The sequence below is a fragment of the Emydura macquarii genome, unplaced genomic scaffold, assembly GCF_026122565.2.
Source record: "Emydura macquarii macquarii isolate MOO-44397 ecotype Brisbane River unplaced genomic scaffold, CSIRO-AGI_Emac_v2 contig_1146, whole genome shotgun sequence".
NCBI classification, from domain to species: Eukaryota; Metazoa; Chordata; order Testudines; family Chelidae; genus Emydura; species Emydura macquarii.
In genome coordinates this window covers 4,827,355-4,854,861 of record NW_027131283.1, presented here as the reverse complement: position 1 = coordinate 4,854,861, position 27,507 = coordinate 4,827,355, and the positions used below count along the sequence as shown (strand labels likewise).

The following is a 27,507-nucleotide window of genomic DNA, read 5'->3' as shown; positions in this document are numbered from 1 at the left end:
CGATTTAAAATGCATTCTTTCTCTAGTTAAAAATAATTCATCTTAGTAAGAACTGCATGAAACTTTGAAACCAGAAGAAGGTTTCATAATTCTACTTCCACCTATTTCTGAAGTACATACTTTTTTTTTTTTTTTTGAAGGGGAAAGTTTGTGCTCCAGTACAACTGTCCAGAACTTTCTGGAAATGTAGAGCTGGCTGTTTCTATCCAAGAAATATGCATATGCATTTAAATCACCTATCTCGGAAAATGGCTGGCGGTTTTAATCTAAAAAATGAACTGCTGCTTGCTTCAAGATAAACTATTTGGATGTATGCTAATGTAGTTGGGTAGAGAAGAAGGCAAGCACCCTTTACAGTTGTCTTTTGATTCACTGTAACCTGAGAAGGAAAGTCAGAGTTCGAGAGCCTATTCCTTTGGCAATATTTGGAGGGGGATAGGATTATACTAATCTGAAAAATCAGATTACTGTTTGGTATATTGAAAGCACACTTGGTCTGAGTCCTCTTCAAGGACTAAGTGAAATGAGTTTGGTAGCCTTGCAACAGCTTAGTCACTGGGGGAAACAGTGCACTGATTACACATCATAAAACTGTCAAATATAATTTAGTAGTGTTACCGATCTTTGCTCATGAGAGTAGTTGCACTGAATTAGCATTGAACCTGAAGTATGTTACACCCAATAGTTATACACAGTACTTTTCAAATATGAGTTGAAGTCAAAATCATAAAAGAAGCTTCAATGCCATATTAGCAATTTTCATAACTTTTAAATAAAAAGAACTCTAAGGTTTTTGTGGTTTTTTTTGTATTGTAAGGACACAAAAGAATTAACATGGTGAACAAAATATTTTGTTAGGAAAAACGGCTTGTTGACTAATTTTGTGAGTTTGTGAAATGCAAAGCAAAATTAGGAAGTGTTTAGTCGGGTTGTTCTGAGTGCCCTCACTAACTGAGCTGAGGGGCATTCAAACAACATAGCTTTTAATAAATGTTTAGGAAGTCTTGCAAACAGGAACAATCCAGATGAATCACTGGTAAGTATGACATGCATTTTGGGGAACTGTTGCTGAGTTTTAGTCTGCCAGGAAGATTTTATGCAAATTAGGCATTTCTAGAATTGTGTGCTGCCTGTTTTGTCTGAATTCTCTGCCTTAATGTTACATTAGCAGTTATTTCACATTATATTTCCTTTTAGTTACCAATTTTTATTAAATATAAACATAACTTGTATTTTCAACCATTGTTTTCTAACAAGTATTTAAGAAAAGGTGTAAGCTATCCAAGATAAAAGAATGTAGATGAGTAGAGGCATTATGGGTTATGATTCCTAGAGGACTAGGTAAGGAAACAAGACAATCAGATATTTGGTTAAAATAAGATACATTCTATGCACTTCTTTCTACAGAAATTTCCTTTAAAAATTATGGAAGTGTCCAGGAATGCCTGTTCCAGTGGTTCCCAACCTTTTTGGCTTGAGGGCCACGAATATGATTTTTACAACCCTGAAGGGCCAGCAGCCCCTCTGCCCCCACACTGCTGTCAGAGGGAAGGAGTTCAGTGAGGAGAATCTCCCATCCCCCTGGCTGCAGCAGGGAAATAATGTGCTCCACCTGGGTCCCTAGGCAGTGGCTCCCTTCTGCAAACAGGGGGACGGGATATCAGTGCTCTCCTCCCTCTGGTTCCAGCAGGGACCCCAGAACCTAGGGACCCAGGTGGAGTGCTTTGCTGTGCTCCTTGCTACTGCCGGGATGGAGCACTGATCTCCCATCCCCTGGGCTCCACGTGGGTACTTAAGCAGTGGCTCTCTTCTGCAGCCAGTGGGAGGGGAGCCACGGGCCACTGTGAAAGACCCTGTGGGCCACTTTTGGCCCGTGGCCCATGGGTGGGAACCATTGACCTATTCTGATTCTTTTAGGAAGTGTGCCCTCTAACTGAGTTCCTTACAATGTGCACCTGTAAGCATCAGCATTTTTAAAATGAGTTTTTGAGGATGGGAGGATAGGCATGTTGCAGAGAAGCCACCAGAACTGTTGAGCTTCTTTTGAATGTACCTGAAAGATAGCTGGTATTGACACATCCTTCACGAAAATGTCCGAAAGATACTGTAGACCCTGTTCAATTTCTTAGATTGTGTGATGTAATCATTGCACATTCTAAGAAAAGTAGCTTTTACTGGCCCATTTCCTGTATTAACCACATCATGAGTACAAACATTCTAAGAATCTAAATGGTGTTTTGAGGTATATTTTTGGCCTCTTGACATCATAACCCACCATCATAGATGGAATAAGAGAGAGGGACTTACCAATTTTTTTCTGTTTTAATTCATGCTTAACACAAGCAATCAGCTACCAATTTTGTGAGCTCTTACAGATTCAGTACATTATGGGGCATGCCATTTTAGAACTTACATAATTTGATTTGAATGTGCGATTTAAATAATTCTGCAGTGGGAGGGCAGGAAAACACACAACATGATTTAGGGAGGATAATGTGGGTGGAAGGGAAGGTTGAGGAGGGGTCATAGCAGCAACAAAAGGGAAATCAGTGGTGGAATCTGCTCAACATCTTATATGTCTGTACACAAATGCAAGGAGCATGGCGAATGAACTGGAAGTATTAATATATAAAATAATTTGGCTTAATTGGCATCACAAAGACTTGTCGTGATAAATCTCATGATTGGAATATTGATATAGAGGGGTATAGCTTGTACAGGAAAGACCATCAGGAAAAAAGGGAGGAAGTGTTGCATTACACATCACGAATATATACATTTGTTCTGCCTCTCTCTCTCCTTCTTCTGGATCTCAGATCAGTTGAAAGTCTCAGCATAAAGATAAAAGGAGGGAAAAAATAGAGGTGACATCATGATAAAGGGTCTACTATAGACCACCAAATCAGGAAAAGGAGGTGGATTAGGTGTTTCTAGAACAAATAATAGAAATATCCAAAACACAAGACCTAGTAGTAATGGGGGATTTCAGCTATGCAGACATTGATTAGGAAAGTATTACGGCAAAATACAACATTTCCAATAAGTTCTGAAAATGTATTGGGGACAGCTTCTTGTTTCTGAAAGTGTGGGAAGTAACCAGGTGGATGAACATTTTAGACTTGATTCTGACCAACAGGGAGGAGTAAGTTACAAATCTGAAGGTGGAAGACAATTTGGGTGAAAGTGATCATGAAATGATAGATTTAATGATTTCTATGGAAAGGAAGCCGTGAGAGCAGCAAAATAAGGACAATGGACTTCAGAAAAACAGGCTAACTAACTCGGAGAACTGGTAGGTAAGGTCCTGTGAGAAGAAAATCAAATGACAGTTTAGAAGAGCTGGCAGTTTCTTAAGGAGACTATATTAAAAATACAACTGTAAACTATCCCTATGTAAAGAAAAGTTATGAATAATCTAAGAGGTAAATATGGCTCCATTAGGAACTCTTTTGTGACCAGAAAATAAAAAAGGAATCTTACAAATAGTAGTAATGTGGATGAATTACTAAGGAGTACAAAAGAATAGCACAAGCATGTAAGTACAAAATCAGAAAGACTAAGACACAGAATAAATTACACTTAGCAAAGGGCATAAAAGCCAATAAGAGATTGTATAAATACATTAGGAGAAAGATAAAGGGAAGTTTAGGTCCTCACTTAGCAATGAAGAAGAGTTAATTACTGATGACTTCAAGGAGACTGAGGTATAGAATGCCTATTTTGCTTCGCTCTTCACTAAAAAAGCTTGATGGTGATCAGATAGTCAGCACAATTAATATTAATAAAGAGGAAGGAACGCAAGCCAAAATAGGGGAAGAACAGGTTAAAGAATATTCATATAAGTTAGATATATTCATATTGGTAGGGCCTGATGAAATTCATCCTAGGGTACTTAAGGAACTAGCTGAAGCAATCTTGGAACTGTTAGCAATTAACTTTGAGAACTCATGGAGGATGGGTGAGGTTGCAGAGGACTGGAGAAGAGCAAACATAGTACCTGTCTTTTAAAAAGGGAGCAAAGAAGACCCAGGGGATTGTAGACCAGTCAGCCTAATTTCGATACCCAGGAAGATACTAGAAGAAATTATTAAATGGGCACTTTGTAATCACCTAGAAGATAATAGGGTTATAGAGTAGGGCCAACATGGATTTATCAAGAACAAGTCATGCCAAACCAACCTAATTTCCTTCTTTGAAAGGGTTACTCACCTAGTGAGGGAAACTGTAGACATGATATAGCTTGATTCCATATGCATTCCCATATGCAAACTAGAGAAATGTGGTCTAGATGAAATTACTATAAAGAGGGTTCACAACTAATTGAAAGACCATACTCAGAACAGTTATCAGTGGTTCACTTTCAAACTGGGAGGGCATGTCTAGTGGGGTCCAGTTAAGGTTGTCCTGGGTCTGGTACTAGTACATGTGTTGAATTTGCAAAAAAGGCTAATATCATTTTGGGGTGTATTGACGGGAGTGTCATATGTAAGACACAAGAGGTAGCTGTTCCACTCCACTCAGCAGCTGGCAAGGCCTCAGCTGGAGTAGTATTATGTCCAGTTCTGGACGCACACTTTAGGAAAAAGCAGACAAATTGGAGAGTCCAGAGTTGAGCAAGAAAAATGACAAAAGTCTTTGAAAACCTGCCATATGAAGAAAGGTTAAAAAAAGGGCATGTTTAGTCTTGAGAAAAGAAGAATGAGTGTGGACCTGATAAGTAAGTCTTCAGATGTGTTAAAAGCTATTTTAAAGAGGATGGTGATCAATTGTTCTCCATATCCATTGAAGGTAGGACAAGAAGTAATGAGCTTAATCTGCAGCTTAATCTGCAGGGAGATCTTGGTTAGATATTAGGAAAACCGTTCTAACTTAAGGGTAGTTAAGCTCTGGAATAGGCTTCCAAGGGAGGTTTTGGAATTTCCATCAAAGGGGGGTTTTTAAGAACAGACTGGACAAATACTTGTCGGGATGGTTTAGGGTTAGTTGGTCTTGCATCAGCTCAGGGGGCTGAACTTGATGACTTCTTGAGATCTCTTCCAGCCCTATATTTCTATAATTCTGTTATCTGGGGTTTTGATCAATTGATCACTTTGATACCCACCATGTAAGAATATTTGTCTGGAAAATATGCTGCAATTTTAACCACGGTTCCTCCTTCACTTACTAAGATGGAAGTTCAGAATTGCTCTCCATGTTTCCCTCTGTTACAGAAAAAGTGTAGAACATTGAACTTGGGATTTGTAAGGCAAATGAAAAGTAACTGATCAATATACTTTAAGATGCATTTTAAATGAATACTCATAATGATCGGTTACTAAATTGAGAAATAGAACAGTTTTAATACTATACATAAGTGTTACTGTTTATGCAGATCTCAAAATTGTCTGTGCACTTTAAGGGGTTCCTCTTTTGAGTAAATGCAAATTTCATACCTAGGCCTTGAACCTACAAACAATTATACACATGCTTAAAGCAGTATCAGCAATATGTTTGCAATATCAGAGCCCCAGGCTGTAATCAAAGCAGTAGAGTAAAATATCTTTCTGTAAATGATTGTGTGTGTGTGTGTATACATGGATTGTATTATCTTGAGAACTCTACTAACAGGCTAAAAGAAACCTTTAGCTTCATTGGTAAGTTTAAAGATTGTATTAGAAATGTGGGTTCAATAAAATTTCGCGGAAGCAATAATTTGATAGGGAATGGTCTTGCAGTCTGTTGTTCATTTCACGTTAGTTGTGCTATGGATGACTTGGCAGATCAGCTGGTTTTTTTTTTTTTCTTAGACCATGTTATCAGTGTGATTTTGTAGTTAGTAATTTTTCAGTCTGTGCCTGTCTGTTCACATGTTAACAGGTGTTATGTAAAATAGAATTGACAGATATATTTAGGTCGAACAGAGTATGAAACCAGACTAGTGAAACTTGTTAGCTGATATGTTTCTGGAACAACCTTATAAAAATGGTCACTCAGTGTTGCTGGTTGTAGGAAAGACACGGTACTGTTTTTTGGCTAAGTATTGTAAATTTTATGTACAGCAGTTGCAGTGGTGTAAATAAAACTGGTGATTTCTGTTACTCTAAAGATACTGAATGCCAAGAAAACCCAAGCAACCAAACAAAAAAACCCATACATTCTGAATTAAAATGTTTCTTGGAACGGTTTATTTATTGCTTCAGCAACTTTCAGAATTGCATCATCAGAGGCTGACTGACAAATTGGTTACAATTGCCCTAGTTATCTTTATTTAAAAACAAAAACCTTAAGAGTTTTATTTTTAATCATTATTAAGAACCTATGTGAATATGTCTCCTGGATAGCCCGGTAAGTGAAGACATGCACAATATTTTTCAAATAATTTTTGTGACTTGATTTTAACCTGTGTGGACCTAGCTTCTAGTGTTTCTCAATGTCATCTTGGCAGGTGATGCCCAATCAGGGAATAGAGTTTTGTGGGTAGTACCTTTTCCTGTAGGTATCTCCAGTCTCAACTGCCTCTTTCAGAAACTGCAGGCATGTTTATCTAGGGCATCATTATTTTTACAGCCTTTTTATGCTATTGTTTTTCAGCCTTCTTATGTTTGATTTCCAGCCTCTGCTCAGGATACTCTGTGGATGAGCCAACTAACTCAGTTTTTCCTTCTCTTCCCCTAAAGAAGAAAGTAGAGGAAGTGTCCAGAATGTGGAAATGCTTTCCAGTCCTCTGTTGCAGTACCTATGTGCCTGCTATGCATTCATAGTGGCCCATTATAGGAAATCCTACCAGCCTTGCAGTGGACAGAGGGGGATATACACAGATTATCTACACAGATTGTTGCTGTCTGTAAGGCCTCTTTTTCTAGCTGCAGGAAAAACCTTGAAGATTGGGACCATTGCCTGATTTAACAGGATTTAGGCATCTTTCTTCCCCTCCCTTTTCCAGGGGCTTTATAAGATTCATTCCTAAGAAGTTACCTAAAAAAGTTGTGCCCTGGACAGTACAAGTTTCCTTGCCCTTTTTGGTGGTCTCCTGGGACCGTTTTGCAAGACTGACAGTCAAATGTGGTCTCATCCTCTTAGACTTTCAGAAAATTCAGGATAAACTGAATTCTGGCGCAAAGCGTGACCCTGTGCTTCCTTCCTCGTGTCTATAGAAGATCTAAATGGGTATCCCCAAAGAGTGAAATTACTTGTTGTCCCATCTCATTTAGACCATTACATCTCACTGGTTCAGGGCTAAATTGGAGATTACTGTTTTTCATGAAGGTAGGTTAAGCCAGAAAAGGCCATGGCAATGCAACATTTTGTTAAGATGCTGGAGATGGTTTGTGTCTCCCCAAATGCCTCTGTCCTCTTTTCTAGGACAGAATTTTTCTGTCGACCTAGCTCGGGCTATATGTGGTTTGGGTCAACTTAACTACACTGCTCAGGCGTGTGAATGCTTTACCCCCCTGAATGACATAGCTAGGTCAATCTAAATTTTAAGTATAGATCAGAGTTTAGATTTTTTGGGGAGGAGTGAGGGTGGTGGGGAGGATTTTTTCTTAAATCCAGACTTGTACTCTGCATATACTTTTGGAAGTATTCTGGACTTTGCTTTGGAGTAGGTTTCCAAAAAGAAAATTTTGTTTCCTGCCCTCTCCTCTTGATGTCTCAAATCCTGTCTATCCTCATATGAGAGGAATAAATCTTATTTCTTTAGGTATAGATTTCCAGTCAGCTATAGACCCCGTAGGCTATATACCAACAACATTCCTTTCAGAAGTCAGACATCAAGCCCATACTGTTCCAGAAACAAGGGAAGTCTAGCAGAAACCTTCTCTTCCCTCATTCCCTCCATGTGGTGGGATGGATAAGACAACCTCTTTCCAGTCCATTGTTCCTATGAGTCTCTGGATTACCAGTTATGTCTTTGTGAGGCCACACCCCTTTGTGGGAGGCACTGTGAGGTTACTGGGGATGTGAGGACCTGACCAACATTCCCTACAAACTAAACAGCTGCGCAGCAATCTTCTTGTGCAGATCAGGAATTATGTTGCTCATGTCTCCTCTGTGCAGCTCCGGCTGGGACATGGTGGCCCTTTTAAGAACCTGTTCTGCTCTGCTATCTCTCTCCTTCCCCGTGGAGTTACCATACGTCTGGGTTTTCTTGGACATAACCTCTTTTTTGGTCCTCCAATCTTCATCTGGGTGGATTTTTAAAATACAAACAAATATCCATGGTTTTTCCTTGCTTGTCTGTTTTCCTTGCCTTCAGAGCTGGGTGGCCTGAGAACAGCAGCGACCGCTGGCTGGGTGCCTCGCTCTGAAGGCAGTGCCAGTGCTCTGCAACAGCTCAGAAATAAGAGTGGCATGGTATGGTATTACCATAGAAACTGTATCCTAGTTCCCACGGCAATGTCCTCTATGTGGGAACTTGAAATATGGTGACCCTACCTCCTCACCTCCCCCCTTTTGCTCTGACATATGAATCCTCTATAAATTCCTCTTATTTTGACATGGAAGATAGCCCCCCTAGTGGTCATCTCTTTGACCCTAAAATTGGAATGCTTGTGACACACTCTTTTGTGATCTTCCATTCATGATTTTTCATAACAAAAAGATAGTCCTTTAGCACCTGCCCATCCATCCTTCCTAATGTAGTTTAATTCTTTCACCTTAATCAGGACATTATCTCCAAAATTTCTGTCCTTATCCTTCAGCACAAAATGAAATGCTGTGGCTTTTCATTAACAATAGGAAAGACCATCAAAGTTTACTTTTCTTGTGCTCAGGAGTTCCAGAAGTATCAAGTTTTTGGGTTTTTTTGAGGATCATTATAAGGGGGAGAAGATCCTGATTTGTTCTGTCTTACTGGATCTACTTGTGTATCCAATGTGCTTTCTGCTAGGCTGATTCCAACATAGGAGGAGATCAACCAAACTGTGATTCTGTTAGAAATACAAATAGTTTATTGGCCTGGTCATCACCCCCACCACGCTTGATAGCAAAAATCCTTTGAACTTAAACTTTTTTTTTTTTTGTCAGTGGACTAAATGTTTGTCAACAGCATCACTATACTCCTTGGGAAAGGAAGAAAAGTTTAATTGTTTTCAAATTTATCACCATCCAGAAATTTATATGTCTGATACATTAAGTGTATTGATCCAAATTTGTTGTTAATCTTTGGATTTGCTAAATAAGTGCACACATTTATTATTTGCAAATTAACATTTTACTGTAATTAAAAAAAAGTAGGAAAGATCTAATTGTACTGGAAATTGCTGTCTTTTAAAAGTGATAAACCGTACATCTGTAGTGCTTGAGAGGGTACAGTGCACCAACTTCAGGCACATAAAACCATTAAAGAACCAATTAACTAATAAGTCCTTGCCCTACCAAGTAAAAATAAGGGTGGTAAGGATTTACGTTCACTGTCTTCAGGGGAAAGTACTTGCAGGAGGTGTTGCCATATCTATATTACCATAGTATATGTAGTATCTGATACTGATGTTGAAAAATTGGTATAACACATCCAAATTCAGGAAATAGAAATGAAGGACTGAAAAAAAACTGGTAAACTGACCCATCAGGAAAGATGCTCTTGGGAGAAGATAATTTACAGTCTACTGTTGCAGAATAATTACCAACATGAAACTTGAAAGGTGTCAAATACTCCGTAAGCTTTGGAAATCTTCCAGTATGATTATGGGTGTGTTTTTCCTTCCACAATTGAAGGCATGAAATCTGAATGATAGTTCTGTTACAAAAAACTTTTTCAAAACTTAAATTTCTTAATTCACAATTAAGTATTGTAACTAATCCTAAAGTCTATAAACTGGATGAGGATTAATGATCTATGTGCTTTGTCTCTGTGCTTGCTGAAAAATAAATATTTTTGTGTATTACTAAGAGATGCACAATGTACTTATTTCTTTTGATCTCTGCCTTCTGAAAATTTTCTTATAGAACTTCCCAGAAAAGGACCTTCTGCATTGTCCTTCTAAAGATGTGATTGAAGCTCATTTCATGGCTTGTGTAAAGGAAGCAGATGCTTTAAAGCACAAAAGTCAAGTCATCAATGAGATGCAGAAAAAGGATCATAAACAGCTCTGGATGGGGTTACAGAATGGTAAATACAACATGTCAAATTAAAGAAATTTCAATGTATTAGGATGTTAGAAAAGTTTCTTTTCTTCAAAATCTGAATTATTGTAGCAGAGTCATGTAAAATGCCATTTTCCACATTAATCAGAGGGCTAAGAAATTTTAGTGGGGAATCAAATGTTTTTCACCTCTGGTACTAGGAAGCAAGTCTAGCTTGAAATCTTCCGAAAAATAAACTAGGTTGTGACTCTGTTCACATCAAAGAACCACAACATATTTAATGTAGTTTGTTGCAACTGCCAGTCTGTAGTTGGGAGACGCCCAGGTCTTAGTTAGTGTTGAGTATGAATTATCTCTAATCCTAAAAAAAAAAAAGTGGTTCCTCTTGTTTATGGTTTGAGATCATTGGTGGGGCAGCAAGGGTCAACTTTCATTCCAGTTTCTGGCATATAAATAATCTTGCCTGTTCCCCACCCCAAATTTAAATTCGGGAAATGTTGTTCTGCCTCCTACGCACTGTAATAACTGAGTTTCTTACAGGATGTAGATATTTTACTAATTGCTGGCTAGATTAATAGAAAAAATTACAGTACTTGTGTGGTGTATGCTTTAAAATATATTTTCATATATTTTTATCTGTCTAATTTCTAGAAGAAGTTACTGGTTAATCTTACAGAAGTTATAAACCATTCAAATATGTACATTTAACTAGTTTAATGTATAAAACATTATACATTATGTATGTAAAGCATGCCAAAATGCATATTAACTTGAGAAAAACAAGGATAATTCCTGAATGTAAACCAAGTAAAACTTCATGTTAAGCTTGAGAACCAATTAAGTCAGGAATTCACTGAATTAGTTAAGATTTAAAGTATAAAATGTCAGCGTGAATTTGTGGTGGTGGTTGTTTTCCTGGTTCATATCAGAACCTAAAATGATTGTCAGAATAACTCAATTTGAAGGTGCTTCTAGCTTGCCAGATAATTAACCTCTGAGTTTGTTAGCCTAAACACTGTTAGTACTGATGATGTCTTCCCTGGGGACCAAGCTAGGTTTTGTGTTGTAGAAAAGACAGTGGGAAGATGAATGAGTCATGGTAGTTTGGCATATGGTTGATAGAGTTCTGAGGGATGTAGTTAATAAAAGTCCATAGATTTGGAACCTTAAGAGTGGGGAAAAGCTTTCAAGTTTGTATCAGTAAAAAAAAATACTTATTCTGACTAGTTGAGAATATCCATTTTGGTGTAAATGCAGCTAATTGAGTGACTGACATTTTTCATATTAACAGTAAATATAGAATTTTAGCTAGCTGAAAACCATCTTACTCCTAAAAGTAAAGTATTTTAAAGGGCAGATTGTCTTGTAAATCAGTAAAAATGCATTTTTTCAGCAGTTGGATGTTGAGGAAAATGGTTTCCTCGAACCATATGCATCAAACAAAATATCATCTGTATCATAAACAACTATATTCAAGAGAAATGGAGTAGGAGTAGAACGCTGTCCCTGCATAACTGTTTCTTGTTTTGAGACCGCTAACGTTTTGTGGACTTTACATTTTTTGGAAATGGAAGCTTGTCATTTATGTTTATCCTAGCACTCAAATGCTCATAATAATGGCTTGCGTTGGTAGTTATTTGCTCTTATTTCATGACTAGCTTTATAAAAAGTACAGTGAATGATTTATACAATTAGCAAGTGTGTATTCAGGTATATCAGGCATAATAGAGCAAGGAAATAATATGAATGAAGGTCCCTTATTTGACATAGAATGATTTTAGTCAGGTGCTGTAGAATCCTGTAAAGATACCTCAAGGTATAATTTGGTGATCACTTGTTCTCCATATGCACTGAAGTTAGGACAAGAAATAATATGCTTAATTTGCAGCAAAGGAGATTCAGGTAAGATATTAGGAAAATGTTGTAACTATAAGGATAGTTAAATGCTGAAATATGTTACCAAGGAGGGTTGTAGAATCCCCATCGTTGGAGGGTTTTAAGAACAGGTTAGACAGACACCTGTCAGGGACAGTCTAGGCAGACTTAATCCTGCCTCAGTCCAAGAGAATATACTAAATGACTTCTTCAGGTCCCTTCCAGCTCTACACTTCTGTAACTTTTTTATTACTAAAAAGAATACATTGAGGAGCGAATGAGCCTATTATAACTTCTCTTGACACATTTTACTGTTAAATTTTTCTAGAGATATCAAATAATCATATCATACAAGTGAAATAGGGTTTATTTTTGTACTCTGAAATTAATTTGTTCTCTAGCAATAGACCCATTTAGTGCTGGGACTATTTATGACAATTCAAGTTATAGATTCTACTATCATAATAAAGCTTAATTTATAAATCAGTTGCAAAATGTTATAGTGAAAATAAAGCTTGCTAACTACTTGTTAGAACATGTATTAGGGGTATGTCTACACTGCAGACTGAAGTTGATTTACTCTAAATTTACTTTACTTTAAATCAACTTTCACCCGCCGAATTTAGAAGTCGCAGGAGCGTGATCACACCATGCTCTTTGTGCCGGGCTCTTGCATCCCTACTCGCTACGCTTGGGTCAATATTCAAAGCAGTGCACTGTGGGATAGCTATTCCACAGTGCAACTAGCTGCAGAGGCTTTTGGGAAGCTTGTCGTCCTCCCATGATGCAACATGCTCCCCCCCCCGCCCTTCTCCCAAACTGCAAATGCTTTTTCGCACCATTTTTCTATGCCACGTGCACGCTGTTGCTGGAGAGACATGGAGTCCACTCAGCTCTGCACTATCATTGTGAGCATCACAAATACCTCACGGCTTATCCTGCAGTATTTTCAAAGGCGAGAGAGGAGCTGCAGCATGGAAAATAGTGATATTACTGAGGCCGACCTGCTACAAGCCATAGAGCAGAACAATTCCTGTTTCCTGCAGGCTGTCACATGTCATCTTCAGTCCGTGGATCGCCGGTTCTGGTCCCGGAAAACAAGCACAGATTGGTGGGATTGCATCATTATGAAGGTGTGGGATGATGAGCAGTGGCTGCAGAACTTTCATATGCAAAAGGCCATTTTCTTTGAACTTTGCGCAGAGCTGTCCCAAGCCCTGAAGTGTGTGAATACTCACTTGAGACCAGCTCTGACAGTGGAGAAGCGAGTGGCTATCGCTCCGTGAAAGCTGGCAACCTCAGAATGCTATTGGTCAGTTGGGAATCAGTTCGGAGTCAGTAAATCTACTGGTGGAGCTGCTGTGATGCAAGTGTTCAGGGCCATCAACAGGCCTCTGCTAAGAAGGGTAGTGACTTTGGGAAACATGCAGGACATAGTGCAGGACGGGTTTTACACAGTGGAGTTCCCAAACGGGGGGCGGGGGGAGACCATAGATGGCACGCATATCCCTATCCTAGCACCTGACCACCTTGCCACAGAATACATAAACCGGAGGGATACTTCTCAGTGGTGTTGCAGGCCCTTGTGGATCACAGGGGACGTGTCACCAACGACATTGTGGGGTGGTCTGGAAAGGTGCATGACACGTGCATCTTTAGGAACTTGGGTCTGTTCAATAAGATGCAGTTAGGCAGTTTCTTCCTTGACCAAAAAGTAAACATTGGGGATGGGGAAAAGCCAATAGTGATCCTGGGGGATCCTGCCTACCCCTTGTTCCCTTGGCTAATGAAGCCGTACACCGAGCACCTGGACAGCGAGAAGGAGCGTTCCAATAACAGGCTCAGCAAGTGCAGAATGGTGGTGTAATGTGTATTTGGCCATTTAAAAACCAGATGGAGATGTCAAGCCTACTAAGCAGACATCAATGAAAAGAACATCCCATCAGTTATAACTGCGTGCTGTGTGCTCCATAATTTGTGTGAAACGAAGAGGGAAAAGTTCCCCCAGGGTTGGGCCATGGAGGCTGATAGGTTGGCTGCAAATTTTGAGCAGCCAGATTCCAGCGCTATGCTCAGAGCCAACCAGGGAGCGCTTCGGCTTCGGGAAGCATTGAAAAACCGGTTTTGCAATGAACTACAGTAATGTACGTCTGTGCTGAGCCTTTATTTCCCATCCCCCACCCTCGCTTCAGTGGCCCCCTCCCCTTCTGTCCCCACCCAAGCTATGAATGAATAAAGACAGATATTTTTCAATGCTTTAAAGTTTTATTTGTGACCTGTTTTAATGGGGGGAAAGGAGGTTAACTTAACGTTGCAAAGTGTCATTGTGCAAGCAACTGTGGTTGCATGCAGTTCTTAAAGGGGCCATCACATCCTTCTGCTCGCCTCCACTGGTGTGGAGTGCAGCACGTACTGCACCCTGCTCAGTCTCCTCCTAGACTGCTTGTGGGGTGGGGACTGAGAACAAAGTGGCAGGCAGCGGAGCCTTTTGGAGGGGATGCAGAGGGAGTCTGTCCTGCCGCTGTTCTTCCTGGAACTGTACCAGATGCCTTAGCATGTCGGACTGATCTCTCATAATACGCAACATCTCCTCTTGCATATCACGCTCCTGCTCCTGTGCAGATCTTCTTTGTTCCATGTCTAGTTTTTCAGACAAGGACATCCTCCAGGCTCTGAACTCTGTATTAGCAGCCGTGGAGACGTTCATTAGTTCACTGAACATGTCATCCCGTGGTTCTTTTTCCCTCGCTTCCTAATCTGGGAAAGTCTTTCAGCTGGAGTTTGGCAAGGGGGACTGAAGGCCGAGGTGTCTACTGTAAGATAAGCAAAGCACAAAGTTGCCATTGTTGGCTGTCCCACAGTAGTAAAGGAAATGTTACAATATAAAAAGTACTCCCCTTCAGGTTTAGAAGGTTAAGCGAGACCCGCATTTCATTCTGTACATTTCGGAAGGGTCGGACTGGCGTGATAGACATGGTAAGCAATGGGGCCCTTTCATCTGTTATTAGAGAGGCTTCATTAGCACTAAAATCTACAATCCACACTTGAGCAAAGAGAGGGATCACCAGGCTCCCCTGTAACATGCCAAAGACGGATTTGGGAGGAGGTAGGCAGAACAGATTACAGCAGTGTTTCTCAACCTTTTAAGTAGCAAGTACCCCTAACTTCTGAAAATTTTAATAAGTACCTCAACACTCAATTTTCCATGGGATTTTATATTTACAGATTAATGTGAGCCATATGTTGGAAGAAGGGCTGAGTATATAAGGCCATGATATGACAGATGTCAGATCTAGTGTGGGTAGGGTTACCACCTTTACACCAGGGGTGCACAACTCAAGTATGTACCTGGGCTAGAGGTGATGTTGGCCAAAGCTAGGAAGCTTTGAGCAGCATGCCAATGCTGGGGAATATAAAGTGCTGCGCCAAATTCTTTGCCATAGATTTGAGAGGAGGAAGGGGTGAGAGAGAGAGAGACAGGAAAAGAGGGTAACTGGTGAAATCTAGGGCTGTCATAGTTGTCAATTTCACGGCTCAGCTAGAGCCGTGAAATTGACAAGTTTTCTGGGCACTGGGCTTTGAGCCAGGTAGGGGGACTGTCACCTGGGCAAGTTGCAGGCGACTGCTGCCTGGCTGCCAGCCAGCCTAGGAGGTAGGCGACTACCACCCACTCCGAGCTGGGGCAGAGGAGGCTTCCGCACCGGCTGAGCCCCACGAATGTGGACAGGCGGGTTGTTGCCGCCTGGCTTCCCCAGAAGTCAGCAACTGCCGCCCACCTCCCCTGTTTTTCCCCGGGTACCCCCTGCCTGTGTCTCACGTACCCCCAGGGGTACGTGTATCACAGGTTGAGAAACTATGGATTAGAGGACACTGCGGGTGAATTGCAGCCACAGAAAACATAGGGCAATCAGTGTTCTGACCCATAATACACATTGCAACAGTACTAGGACTAGGAATAGTCTTGGGGAGGCGCCCAGGGACCCCATCCATGGCAGAGGAATAAAATGGAGTGACTGTATTGGTCGGGTACTTTAACCTTGCTCCATCTTCCCTAGATGACAATGTGTGATATCAGTCTCATAAGGGTAACGCAAGCGGAAAGGGAAGATTTGCTACAAGCATCAGGGTACAGGCCTGGCCATTATGCTGCTATGCTGTGTTCCGTCATGATTCCTGCTCATTTAATATCAGAGTGGCAGGGAAAAATATCCTATCTTGGCAGAAGAAATAAAACTGCCCTCCCCAGAAATCTGCATAGGTTAACAGATTACCTACATGAAAGTTTCCTTGAGATATCCACAAAGGATTCTTGGAGCATACCTCTGCACATAAATAGTCTGTTCTGGGAGTAACCCTCCACTAAAGTTTGCCACCACACAGTAAGACCCTCCCCTCAAAAACACAAATTCCTTTTAAGAAGCTGGACTGGGGACATAACTGCAAAAAAAAAAGTTTTTCCACACACTCACCGGATGTGCCTTCCCCTGTATCTTGATCAGTCCCGCTGTCTTGTGTGTGGCTGGACTGCTCTTGGAGTAACAAACAGGTTATGGCTCTCAGGGAGAATGGATTCCCTGCTCTCCTGCACCCTGCTCTCCTCATCCTCCTTGTGCACAGAGTCCTCCTCATTCATCCTGGACTCGGATTCTTCGGAGCTATAGATGCTGCGTGGTGGCACAGTGGTGGGATCACCACCGAGAATTGCATGCAGCTCCTTGTAAAAGCGGCATGTTTTGAGCAAGGAACCAGAACGGCTGTTAGCTTCCCTAGTTTTCTGATAATCCTGCCTCAGCTCTTTGATCTTAAGGTGGCACTGCTGCACGTCTCTGTTGTGCCCCTTGTCCAACATGCTGCAAGATATATACAAGAATATATCTAAATTTCTTTTGCTGGCTCGGAGCTGAGCCAGAACAGACTCTTCGTCCCACAGATCGATGAGATCCAAAACTTCTGGTCGACTCTAAGCTGGAGCGTGTTTGGGCTGTGCAGTCGCCATGAGCAGTTCAGCTACAAAGCTCTCTCCACGCTGTCTAAACCGGAAATGTAAATTCAAAATTTCCTAGGGCTTGAGGGGAGGAGCTATTTCCTGTTTACGTGGCCATGTTACAGCAGAGAGTGAATGTCCAGTGCGGTCACAATGAGGCATTATGGGATGCCTCCCGCAGGCCAATGGTGTTGATTTGCGTTGCGCTCTGCCTACACTGATGCAAATTCAACCCATGGAATTCAAATTCAGTGCTACGCCAATTGCAGAGGTGGTTTTATTAGGTCGACTTTTACCACGCTTTAAATCGACGGAACTTACGTGCTAGTGGAGACGCATGCTTTATGGGGTTGACATAAGTGGTGTTACGTCGACCTCCATTGCCAGTGTACATCAGGCCTAAGAAACATCTAGCTCAGTCATAACTGTAACAAGTTAGTTTTCATTGTAATTGCATGCATCTTTAAGGGATAAACTGATGTTGGTGTTTATCAGAGATAGTCTTCAGATATAGTGAACCAGAATTGTACTGCATCTGTTTGGGAATCATGGTCTTAAGACGGGTTTGCCTAACATAAGGTTGGTTTTTGTACAGGTTTCACTGTATTTCATGAGAAACAGCACCTGGGAAACCTGACATCTAAATGAGAAGTTTAACAATCTTTTGAATACTTTCAAATGCTAATTTTAATGTCTCAGCTCTCCATAAAAGAGAAATAAGAAAAGCTTGTGAAACTAAGAAAACTCTTTTTAAGACATGCTGTACCTTTCAGTATGTTTTTATAGGCTTTCGTTTTAGATACAATGATTTTAAACCTCTCTCTGAAACAAAGTTGATGACCACAAAAAAGAAAAGAAAGTAGCATTTGTGATAACTGCATAACTAGTGATACATCTGCAGATTGTGTTTTTCTATGAAACTTCAAGCAATTTTCTTCATATCTTAAAATGTAACTACCATTGTTTTTGTTTAAATACTGCTAGCATGAGCAACTTTATATCAAACTTTACTGGATGGCTTAAAACATTAAACTTGGGGTTTTTTTTTGTTTTTTGTTTTTTTTTTTGTAACTAGCAAGGTTGCATAATTTTCTGATGTCCGAAAGGACAATCTGTATTACAAATATTATAAATTAGTTTGGGTAGGTCTTTCTACTGAACGACAGTTGTCTGATCTGGTTTCCTGGGGAACTTTCCAGCAACCCTCTCTGTAGCCCCAGTGTTTCTTAAGGGATGAGCAGGAACAGTGAATTTGTGGCAAATCTTGTGTTGGGGTTAGTTGACCTGGTGTAATATCAGTCTTCAGTCCCTTTGGTTGGCTTCCTGATCAGCCACCAAATCAGTGATGAGGACAGGTCGCTGCGTATGCACCTGTGGTGGTCTCGTTTATCCTTCCAATATCAGTAAAGGCCTATTTCTTTAAGTTGGTTGGGGTATGTGTGTCCCCCATACTAGTCCAGGATGCAGGGGAGAAGGTGAACAGGTCAAAAGGGAGAAACTTTGTGTGGGCAAAGAGGGAAAGCTGAAGAAGAGATCCATGAGAGTGTTTTGACTACAAAATTGTATTTGTTTCTAATTATAGGGAAATCTCTTCTTGCTCTGTCCTTGCTCTGAGTCACTTTATTGTTCCACCATTGTGATGGATAAAGGAGGCCTGACAGGTTGTTGGAGTTTTTTTTGGTGTGGGAAGGGGCTGGTTTAATAGTTTTTCTGCTTGCCTTTTACATTAGAAATTCTGGTCTTGTCTGCATTGAAATGATGACACAGGATCAAGAAAGTGAAAGCTGAATAACTTAAGGGAAGAAATATTTTTAACTGAATTGTTCAAAACTTTACCAAAAAGTGTTACTAACAGAAGTTGTAAGGGTTAAAGGAAGTATTGGTTAAAGATTCAGCACACCGACTTTTCATTTGAAGTAAGAATTCATAAGAAACATGCTCTGAATTGTTCATGGGATCCTCAAGGAAAATCAGCAAAGACCAAACTTTGTTTCTGATACCTGAAGTAGAAAATGAGCAGCAGAAGTTTTAAAAAAACCAACTTGCATATCATCTCCTGAGCTTCATCCAGATACATTGATGACTTAGAAGGGAAAAAATATATGGCCAGTTTCTAAAACAATACAACAGAACACTTACAATGAAACTTCAATACATGAGCTTGTACATTTAAATGAAGATTTTACAGCAGTTGTATCCTACTTTCATCTGAAAAAAAATACCTTCAGGATTTGATAAGAAGAAGAATGCAACTGCTGCTGTGTCAAATAATTTTAAAAAATAACTGAGCCCTTAACACAGTTACATGCCTGCTACAGATTGACTTGAATCTTCTCAATAGCAGTAGTTGTGAAACATTATTCAGAAAACTAAAATAATATAAACACTAAAGTTCACTGACCTCTAAATCCTCTATGTAATGTTGTTAATATTTTTCCTACTCTTTATCTTCCATTTTGCCTATTCTGGTTTCATTTCTCGTTTTTCTGTCTCTTCTCCCCATCTCCTTATCTGTTGTTGAAAATTCTTTATCACTCTTCCTAATCTGTGTTCTTTACCGTTTCCCACAAGGCTCATCGTTACATTTTGTAAGGCCTCAGGCAAGTTCTTTAATTCACAACTACTTTTCTCTCATACAGTCTTGCCTCCCTAATCCTTCTATCTTTGCCCATTCCCACAAAAATACTTCCTTCTTGTTGGGTTTCTTTTCCCCTTTCCTCCTTTCCTCCCTCTCTGTGTTACTGTTTCCCATTTATATACTCTCTCTCCTCCTCTGCATTGTCAACAGAAGAAAAGCAAAAATGTTGATATTGCACAAATTCAAGTTTTTAAAATTTTCAGAAGGAAAACTATTTAAAGAATTAACTCTTTGCCACAATAAACAGTCCTCTATTAGGAAGGGCATTCTCTGTCGCCTGTCTGGAATAGAACAATATCGCTTTACCTTGAAACAATAATTTAGATAATCATGTTTGTATCACATTTTCAAGCTGCTATTGCTTGTAGACAAGATACAAATGGCCAACAGCAGTTTTACTGTGCTTTGTAGGTATGATGGATCAAATCTTATGATGGATATTCTAAATGGCCTCCTGAGACATATAAAGCTATATGAAAGTTCTTTGTCCACTGGAACTGTGCCCGATCCATGTGGTAAATGTCTTGGAGGGGGAATTTAATTAACTAACTACTTTTTTTAAAAAAAAAGCCATGTTACTACACACTCTAATTTTAAACAGTGCTTTAAAGTTTTCCTTATTTATATTAGGTGTTTTGTTTGCACTTTGGATATGAAGAATTGTGATTCTTCAGCTTGGCTGCCCAAATTGATCCCAAGGCACAGTTTCAGTCTGCAGTAAAGTCCTAACTCCTTATTTACTTTAAATATAATTTTCCAGTAAATAGGCGTAATTAGGTAATGTAGCCATAAGATGGCATCCGTAATAACAAGTTGGTTACAGGCTTGTGAATTTCATGACTTTTATTAAATAAAACTTTACTTCAGTATGTTTTGAATTTGCATGTTTAAAAAGCAAAGTCACATTTGAATAACTATACGCATGGAAAGCCTTCTTTAGTTGCTCTGTAAGGTCACTTCTCTCTCAGCTTTCTAATCTCTTTTCAATACCTGCCTCTTCTGTCATGCCTATAAGAGATCAACCAATTTAATAATGGCTTGAAGGACACATGGCATTAGTTGACATTTACTTTAGAGATCATTCCTTAAAGAATCAATGCCATGTATTGATGATAAAGAAGTAACAGTTTATTCCCATTACAAATGTTTGCTGAAAGCTCTGTCAGTCAGCTCCAAAAGATGGAATATGAAATGTATATCCTTCTGTGTCTCTGTTTGCATCTATTTCCCTGAAGTTATTTAGCCTGAACCTTTTACCATGGAACAAAGTACCTTCTAGTTCTCCATAGCAGATAATTATCACCTACTAACTGGGAGTAGCCTGGAAATACCTGCAAACTTGTCAATTTCTCTGAATTGTGAGTTCACATTGCAGTGCTCAAAGGTATCATCTAGACAATTTTATTTACTTATTTGGATTTCTTCAATAATAAAACAATTTGGCAAAAGGTCAACATATCATTGGGACATCTCTGTCAAAAAACTGAATGGAAGACTCCCTTTGTGAAAAAGAAAAAAATACTTTCTTCTACCTGTTGCAATGTAAAGCTAAAAGCAAAAGTTGTCTCAATACTAAATAACAAATGTCTTGTGAGTATTCAGATTTACTTTGTTCGTCTCACAAGGGTAACACTTAGCCTGTAGCCACAGATAGGCAGGGCAAATTTTTATTTCCAACTCTTCCTATGCTCCATTAAACAGCAGCAGTATCATAACTGTTGGTTGTTTGGCTCTCTGCATTTTATGGTGCAGGAACACTGAGTGATTTTTGGCACCCTCATGTCTTACAAAGGAGTCCTTCAAGAGACATGAAAGAACTGCCGTTTGTAAATTAAATGTTAATTATATCTATAATACAATTAAATATGATTGATAAAGGATAAGTTTAAGTGTGATGCTTCTAGAATGTTTGTTTTATGCTTGAGGTATTCTGGATAAAAAAGATAGTCACGTACATAATTTGGCCGTTTGGCTGAGCAATTTAAAGTGATTTATAAAGTGTCTGTAACTAGCTGAGCAACAGTGGTAGAACTGGTGCTGACTTTGGAGAAGGCTGCTTCCCTTTTTCCCAGGGAGAGGCAATGTGTGATAGGGCTCTGATCAGTGGGAAAGGTGGGTATTTTTGATAGGAGGTGGAAATACCATTTTACACATTACCTTCTAGGCATAATTCCATAGGATTGTTGGTTATATGCAGTTTCAGTGCTAATTTGTTAATAGGATCATTTTATATGCTCTGTTACTCAGCTGGTGTTGATTTTTAATGGTTTTACCAAATACTTACGGTTGCATGTTGCTGGTGTGATTTATGTTGTCCATGGAGGTCCAGTACAAGGAACATAAATGTAATTTAGTTGTTTGTGAATGAAGTGACCTGGAAAGTGAAATCCTTTATTTCTAGAACTGCTAGAGCTGTGACAGCAGTAGTATAAGCTCCCTAACTGTGAGGCACCAGTGTCTCAAACTTGTTCTAGAGGAGCCACTCCCAAAAATTATTGTTGTCTCCTTGCCCATTGGATCCTGGACACATCTACTAAGGCTGTGAAAAGACAATTAAATGTTAAGTGTGCTGTGGACAATTGTACACTAGATTCGACCATCGCCTAATTTCACATAGGCCAAGTGTAATGGGTAGAGCAGGAGCTGATATAGGCCAAGGAACGGCAGGAGGTTGATCATCTCATTGCCTCCTATATTTGGATTATACAGGAGGTCAGACTAGGTGATCACAATGGTTTCCTCTGGCCTTGGTATCTATGAATTCTAAACAGAATTTGCTTGAAGAATGCAGAAGGCTGGGTGTGGAAGGAAGTTCTCTCAAGTGAGCCCTGAGAAAGGTCAGAATACGCATAAGCCAAAACATGCTTTAAGTGACTGGGTCAGGAAGAAAAAGATACTTGCAGTTTGTTTCTTTAAAAAAAAAAAAAAAAAAAAAAAAAAAAAAGCCACCTCCTTTAGTTTTGGAGATTGCTACGTTAAACCCTAATGGACCTTAATTTACTCTGGAGTCCCATGGAGACTTTATATGAGGTGAACCACTTATGAGACTGAACAAAAGAAAATCTTCCTTTGTGAATTGTGAATTAAGGTTTGGTGATATTTCTTTAAAGGGCTGGGACTTGTTGAGGGAAAATGTCTGCTGGAGGGAGTCTTTCGCACCACAGTATCAATCAGGTGCTAATTTTTTAAGTCACTAGCAACTACACTGATGTCAAAGTGAATTTATATAAGGTGAATGGCTTTGTATCCCTTTACCATTCCTCCTGAGCTACTCAAACTGAAGTGCTGTTTAGCTTTTGGACTGTCAGATTGCTGGGTTGAGCAAGATAGATTACTGACATCAGTGATAAGGAAGTATGCATCTGCATTAACATGTCTATAACATCTGCACTGTTTGTTCCACAATACTGAGATACAGAATGTTGATTTGGTGTTTTTTATTTAATTTTTGCTATTACAAGATGTGTAATAGCTTTTAAAACTCAAGAATTGAACAAATGTTTTATGCAAATTACAGATTACATAGAATCATACAAACGTAAGGTTGCAATGGACATCGGGAGGTCATCCAGTCCATCCCACTTTGCTGAGACAGGACCAAGTATACCTAGACTGACCCTGAAAGTTGTTTGTCTAACCCGTTTCTAAAAACATCCAATGATGGGTATTCCACAGTCTCCCTTGGTAACCTATTCCAGTACTCAACTATCCTTATAGTTCTTCCTCATATCCAACCTAAATATCCCTTGCTGCAGATCAAGATTACTTGTTGTCCTCCCTTCAGTGGACATTGAAAACAGTCGATCACTGTTCTCTGTATAACAGCCTTTAAAGAAAGGGTTATCAGGTCCCCTTCAGTCTTCTTCAGACTAACATACCCACTTTTTTTTAACCTTTTCTCATAGGTCAGGTTTCAATGTTTTTTGCACACTGTTCAATTTCCTTTTCATATGCTCTATCCAACAACGTCTGCTCTGTTGGGTGGAGAGTAGCTTTGTCATATTGATTGAACCATGTCAATGAAATCTTCTGAAGAAGATAAAAGGAAGGATTTGCTTGATTCATTTATGCAACAATTTTTTCATTTATGGAGTCTTGCTGGAATTTGCTGATTCTGATTGCGAACTCACCATGGTTTTACTCTTTGATAGATGTAATTTAGTGTCTGTATGTTTAGCTGCAACATGACTGGTGGTACCAGTAGATTACTTTGAAGTTGTAGACATTGCAGACATTGCATGACCCCTTAATGTTTAAGCTGGACCCTGAAACAAAATGGTAAAAAAGTCAGTCTCTCTCATTGCGTATTACTCCGTGTACTGCTTTAAAAAATGAGATTGTAACTGGAAGATTCCTCCTACTACAGCTGCCTGTACCACAGTTTACATGATCTAATTTATTCTAAACCCATTTCTATAGGGAAAATAATTAATCTATTAAATCTATTTAAACACTTATCTTTAGCAACGTAACAAACAGTTTGGGGAAAAAATGTTAAAATTCATAAATGTTTAATAAAACTTTTACTTTTAAACAGGAAATTTTCACCTAGGATGTTTGGTTATATTGAGCAATAAAAAAATCATTTCAGAAGTCCAGCAGTAACAGTAAAACTGTAATTGATAAATATTCCCATATTAAATTATATCTTGAACACAATTCATAAATTTGTGTTTTGAATGGATTTACTTACTTTGGCAGTAATCTAAATTGTTTTATTATGCTAGTAAATGACATGATAGACAGTCCTTAAGAATGATGGAAAAATAAATTTAATAACCAGTTGATCCAAGTTGTTCAGACATATCCACATCATCATCTTCAAAGTCATTTTCTTCTGAAGAGCATTTTTTATAATGCTCTTTCATTCTGACAACCAGATCTTACATCTCTTTATTGTACTGTTTTTTCATTTGGCATGTGTTCCTTTTTTACCCAGGACTATAGGAATTTCTTGAAAATATTCCCAAACAGAGTCTCTTTTGCGACCTGCAGCCGTGTGAGTTTTTTTCCTCCAGTTCCCAGGTGTTGAAATCAATCCTAGAGGCTGCACTCTGAAGAATATTATCCCTTCTTCCCCCAGTGTCCTGCTTTGCAACAAGTGTTGTTCCTTTGTGTTTACACACTGTGGCCCTTTTCCCTTGTTACATAACTCCCCCATCCCCATGGAAAAAAATGAACAAAAATCTTAGATTTCTGCTCATGTAACCCACATACACTACTGCAGTGCAAAAGGTATTTGTTTAGAGACAGAGAGGAAGGCAATTAAGGAATTAATGAATTTCTGTTTGTTTGTATCTCTGTCTGCGTACAGGGAATGCAAGGAGACAGAGCAAGACTATTTAAGTGAAGTGTTCAAAACCATCCAGAAGCAATGGCTGATAGTTACTGGACAGATCAGTGTTTTTCCGTGAGCTGGAGAGTAATTTTCCATGGTGGGTGGAATCATAAATATTCATAGTTGGCTCAGTTCTTAAATCAGAGTAAATAAAATAAGCTATAAAATGAGAGTGAGATCATGCAGGTGGGTTCAGTGGATGATCCTAATGAGATATATGATGGTGTCTCTTGGAGTCAAAAGCCGGGTCCCAATGCCTGTGATGACTTTGCCAGTGTCTTGCACCCAGTAGCACAGCTGCTCCCCCCACCACCTCACCCTCTCCCAGGATCAAGCCCTTAATACAGTACTTGAGCTATTTGTGCCATATTAATAAAGCTTGACCTCAAAAGTTAGATATTTTCCCCGATTCTTTCTTTACATAGTCGAGCCTTTAACTTGAAGCTTTTGATCAAGGCTTATGGATTCAGCCTATTTTTTTTAAGTAAACATTTAAAGAAATTATAAGAAGTTTAGGCCTTAACATATTTTGTATGAAACTCAGACTTCAATTTGAACATGTTTATTTTTTAAAAGAGAATTTTGTTATTTAAATAATATAAAAAAATTTGGAGCAGGGTCGATAAAAAATGATGATTTTTTAAAAATAAACCAAAGTTGATAGTTTAGTCTATGCAATTCTTCCATCTTTGGATTTCTTCCAGATGAGTTATTCCTATTTTAAAAACGTCTAATATAATTTTGCAGCAAGGGTGACTAGGTGGTGGGTTTTTTTGAGCTTCTGGAATACTTAGGTTAGAAAGATTAAATTTAAATCTGTAAACATAGGCAGCTGTCACTTTTTCCTCCACCCAAAAACACAACAAATTTCAATTGTTCAACATATACATAGAGGAAAAGTTAAAAATATTTGTTGCACTTATAGACAAATAGTGTACTCTGCTCTTAATTCTATCTAGAGAAATTTTAAATGTGACTGTCAGATTTTATTTCTGAATCTTTGTCTACCATCATTACATTATGAAGGAATAATTACAATGTTGAATATTTTGGGTGACTCCATAAACTGAATTAATAAAGCAGTCTTGAAAAGAGATGCACAATGTCATTCATTTAAATCATAAATAAAATCCTTCCAAACATAGTGATATTTATATGCAAGATATTTGTGGACCAATCACTCATTACAAGTTTTGATAATATTTCAGTACTTTTCTCCATTTTGCCATAAAATAAACTATTTTTTCTTTGATTTTTCTCAATGTGAAGAATTTAAATTAATAATGAATGTTTTACAAGACTCTTCCAATGCTGGTCATCCTAGAAATGTATTGTTATATAATTTTAAGTATTTATTCTGCTTTTACATATACAACATAGACACATTTTGCAGTTTTCTTTCTTATTTAACATTGAAAGTCAATATTGGTCAACAAATGTTTAAATGCAGTTAAAACCTATATGATTCATTTTCCTGCCCCACTTACAAAGTAAGGTGAACTGAATCTTTGCAAGTCATAATTTATACCGGTGTAAAGTGTCTACACTAGGAGCTTGTATATGTGTAGCTATATTGGTGGCTCAAACCCTAATGTAGACTAGGCTTTCAGAGTTTTCTAAGAATGAATTAAATCAGGTTAATTTAAATTAGTTTAAAATTACACCTTTAAATAGTCTGGTGCAACTTTTTGTATAGATCATGCCTTAGTCTATGGGGGAGATTTTTATTACCCTTGGATTGGCTAAATTTATCCTGGATTTGCTTCTTTTGGGAGATGAATTTACATTTTTCAATTGGTGGTTTTAGCCAATTAATACTCAGGTGAAACATGATCCATTATTATCCCAAGCATCAACAAATGAAGAAGTAAATGTTTAAACACAACCTCCTTCTATTGAGAATGTTTTTGGAATGCACATGTCATGCGTTAACTATTATAAAATAACTAATTCTAATTTTTCATGTTAACAAAATAGAATTTAAAAAAGTAAGTTTGTGGGTTTTGAGGTATGATTGAATAATAGCCAACCTTCTGCAGTACTCTGAGTAGGCTTAGCCACTGATATTGTTGACAGTAAAGGTTAGTAAAAACTAGGGTGACCAGATGTCCCGATATTTAATCCTTTGTCCCGTGTCCCGATCGATGTACAATTGGGACACCATTTGTTCCGATATTCAGGTAAAATTTAAAACTTGGTAGTGAAATAGAAAATTACTCGATTTAGACTGTCGTATTGGTTAAACCTTTACCTGACTATGCTCTGTTATTTGCTAGGAATTTTGGTTTTCGGGTAGTTTTCCAGTGTAACACAGTTTACAGTCTGGATATCTAGTTTACATTGCAGTTTTGAACCACAGTGTATGTTGTGGCACAAACTACCGTGGACACGTAATAACGTGTATGCATACAGAGACTGTGCGGTTCTTTTCAGTTGCTAGCTAACCATCTTCAGCTGAAAACCCTGAAATGGCAACGGCAAGGAAGAGCCAACCACTAAAAAACAAAAAAGGCTGTGTAGAAACAGGACAAAATGGGAAAACACTTACACCTGGTTTGTAAATCCTATGAGTGTGCTTCAAGAAAGCATGCAGGAAGGAATTTAGCA

General features: G+C 38.8%; 1 protein-coding gene across 3 annotated transcripts in view; it reads left to right on the top strand.

Annotated features, from left to right (window-relative positions):
• The window catches only part of ATG5 (autophagy related 5), a 121,764-nt gene that overhangs the window by 15,662 nt on the left and 78,595 nt on the right, over window positions 1-27,507 (top strand). For all 3 annotated transcript variants that reach the window (XM_067546537.1, XM_067546538.1, XM_067546539.1), the window contains exon 5: window positions 9,928-10,090. In XM_067546537.1, coding sequence (XP_067402638.1) covers window positions 9,928-10,090 — 163 coding nt within the window. The remainder of the gene's footprint in view (window positions 1-9,927; window positions 10,091-27,507) is intronic.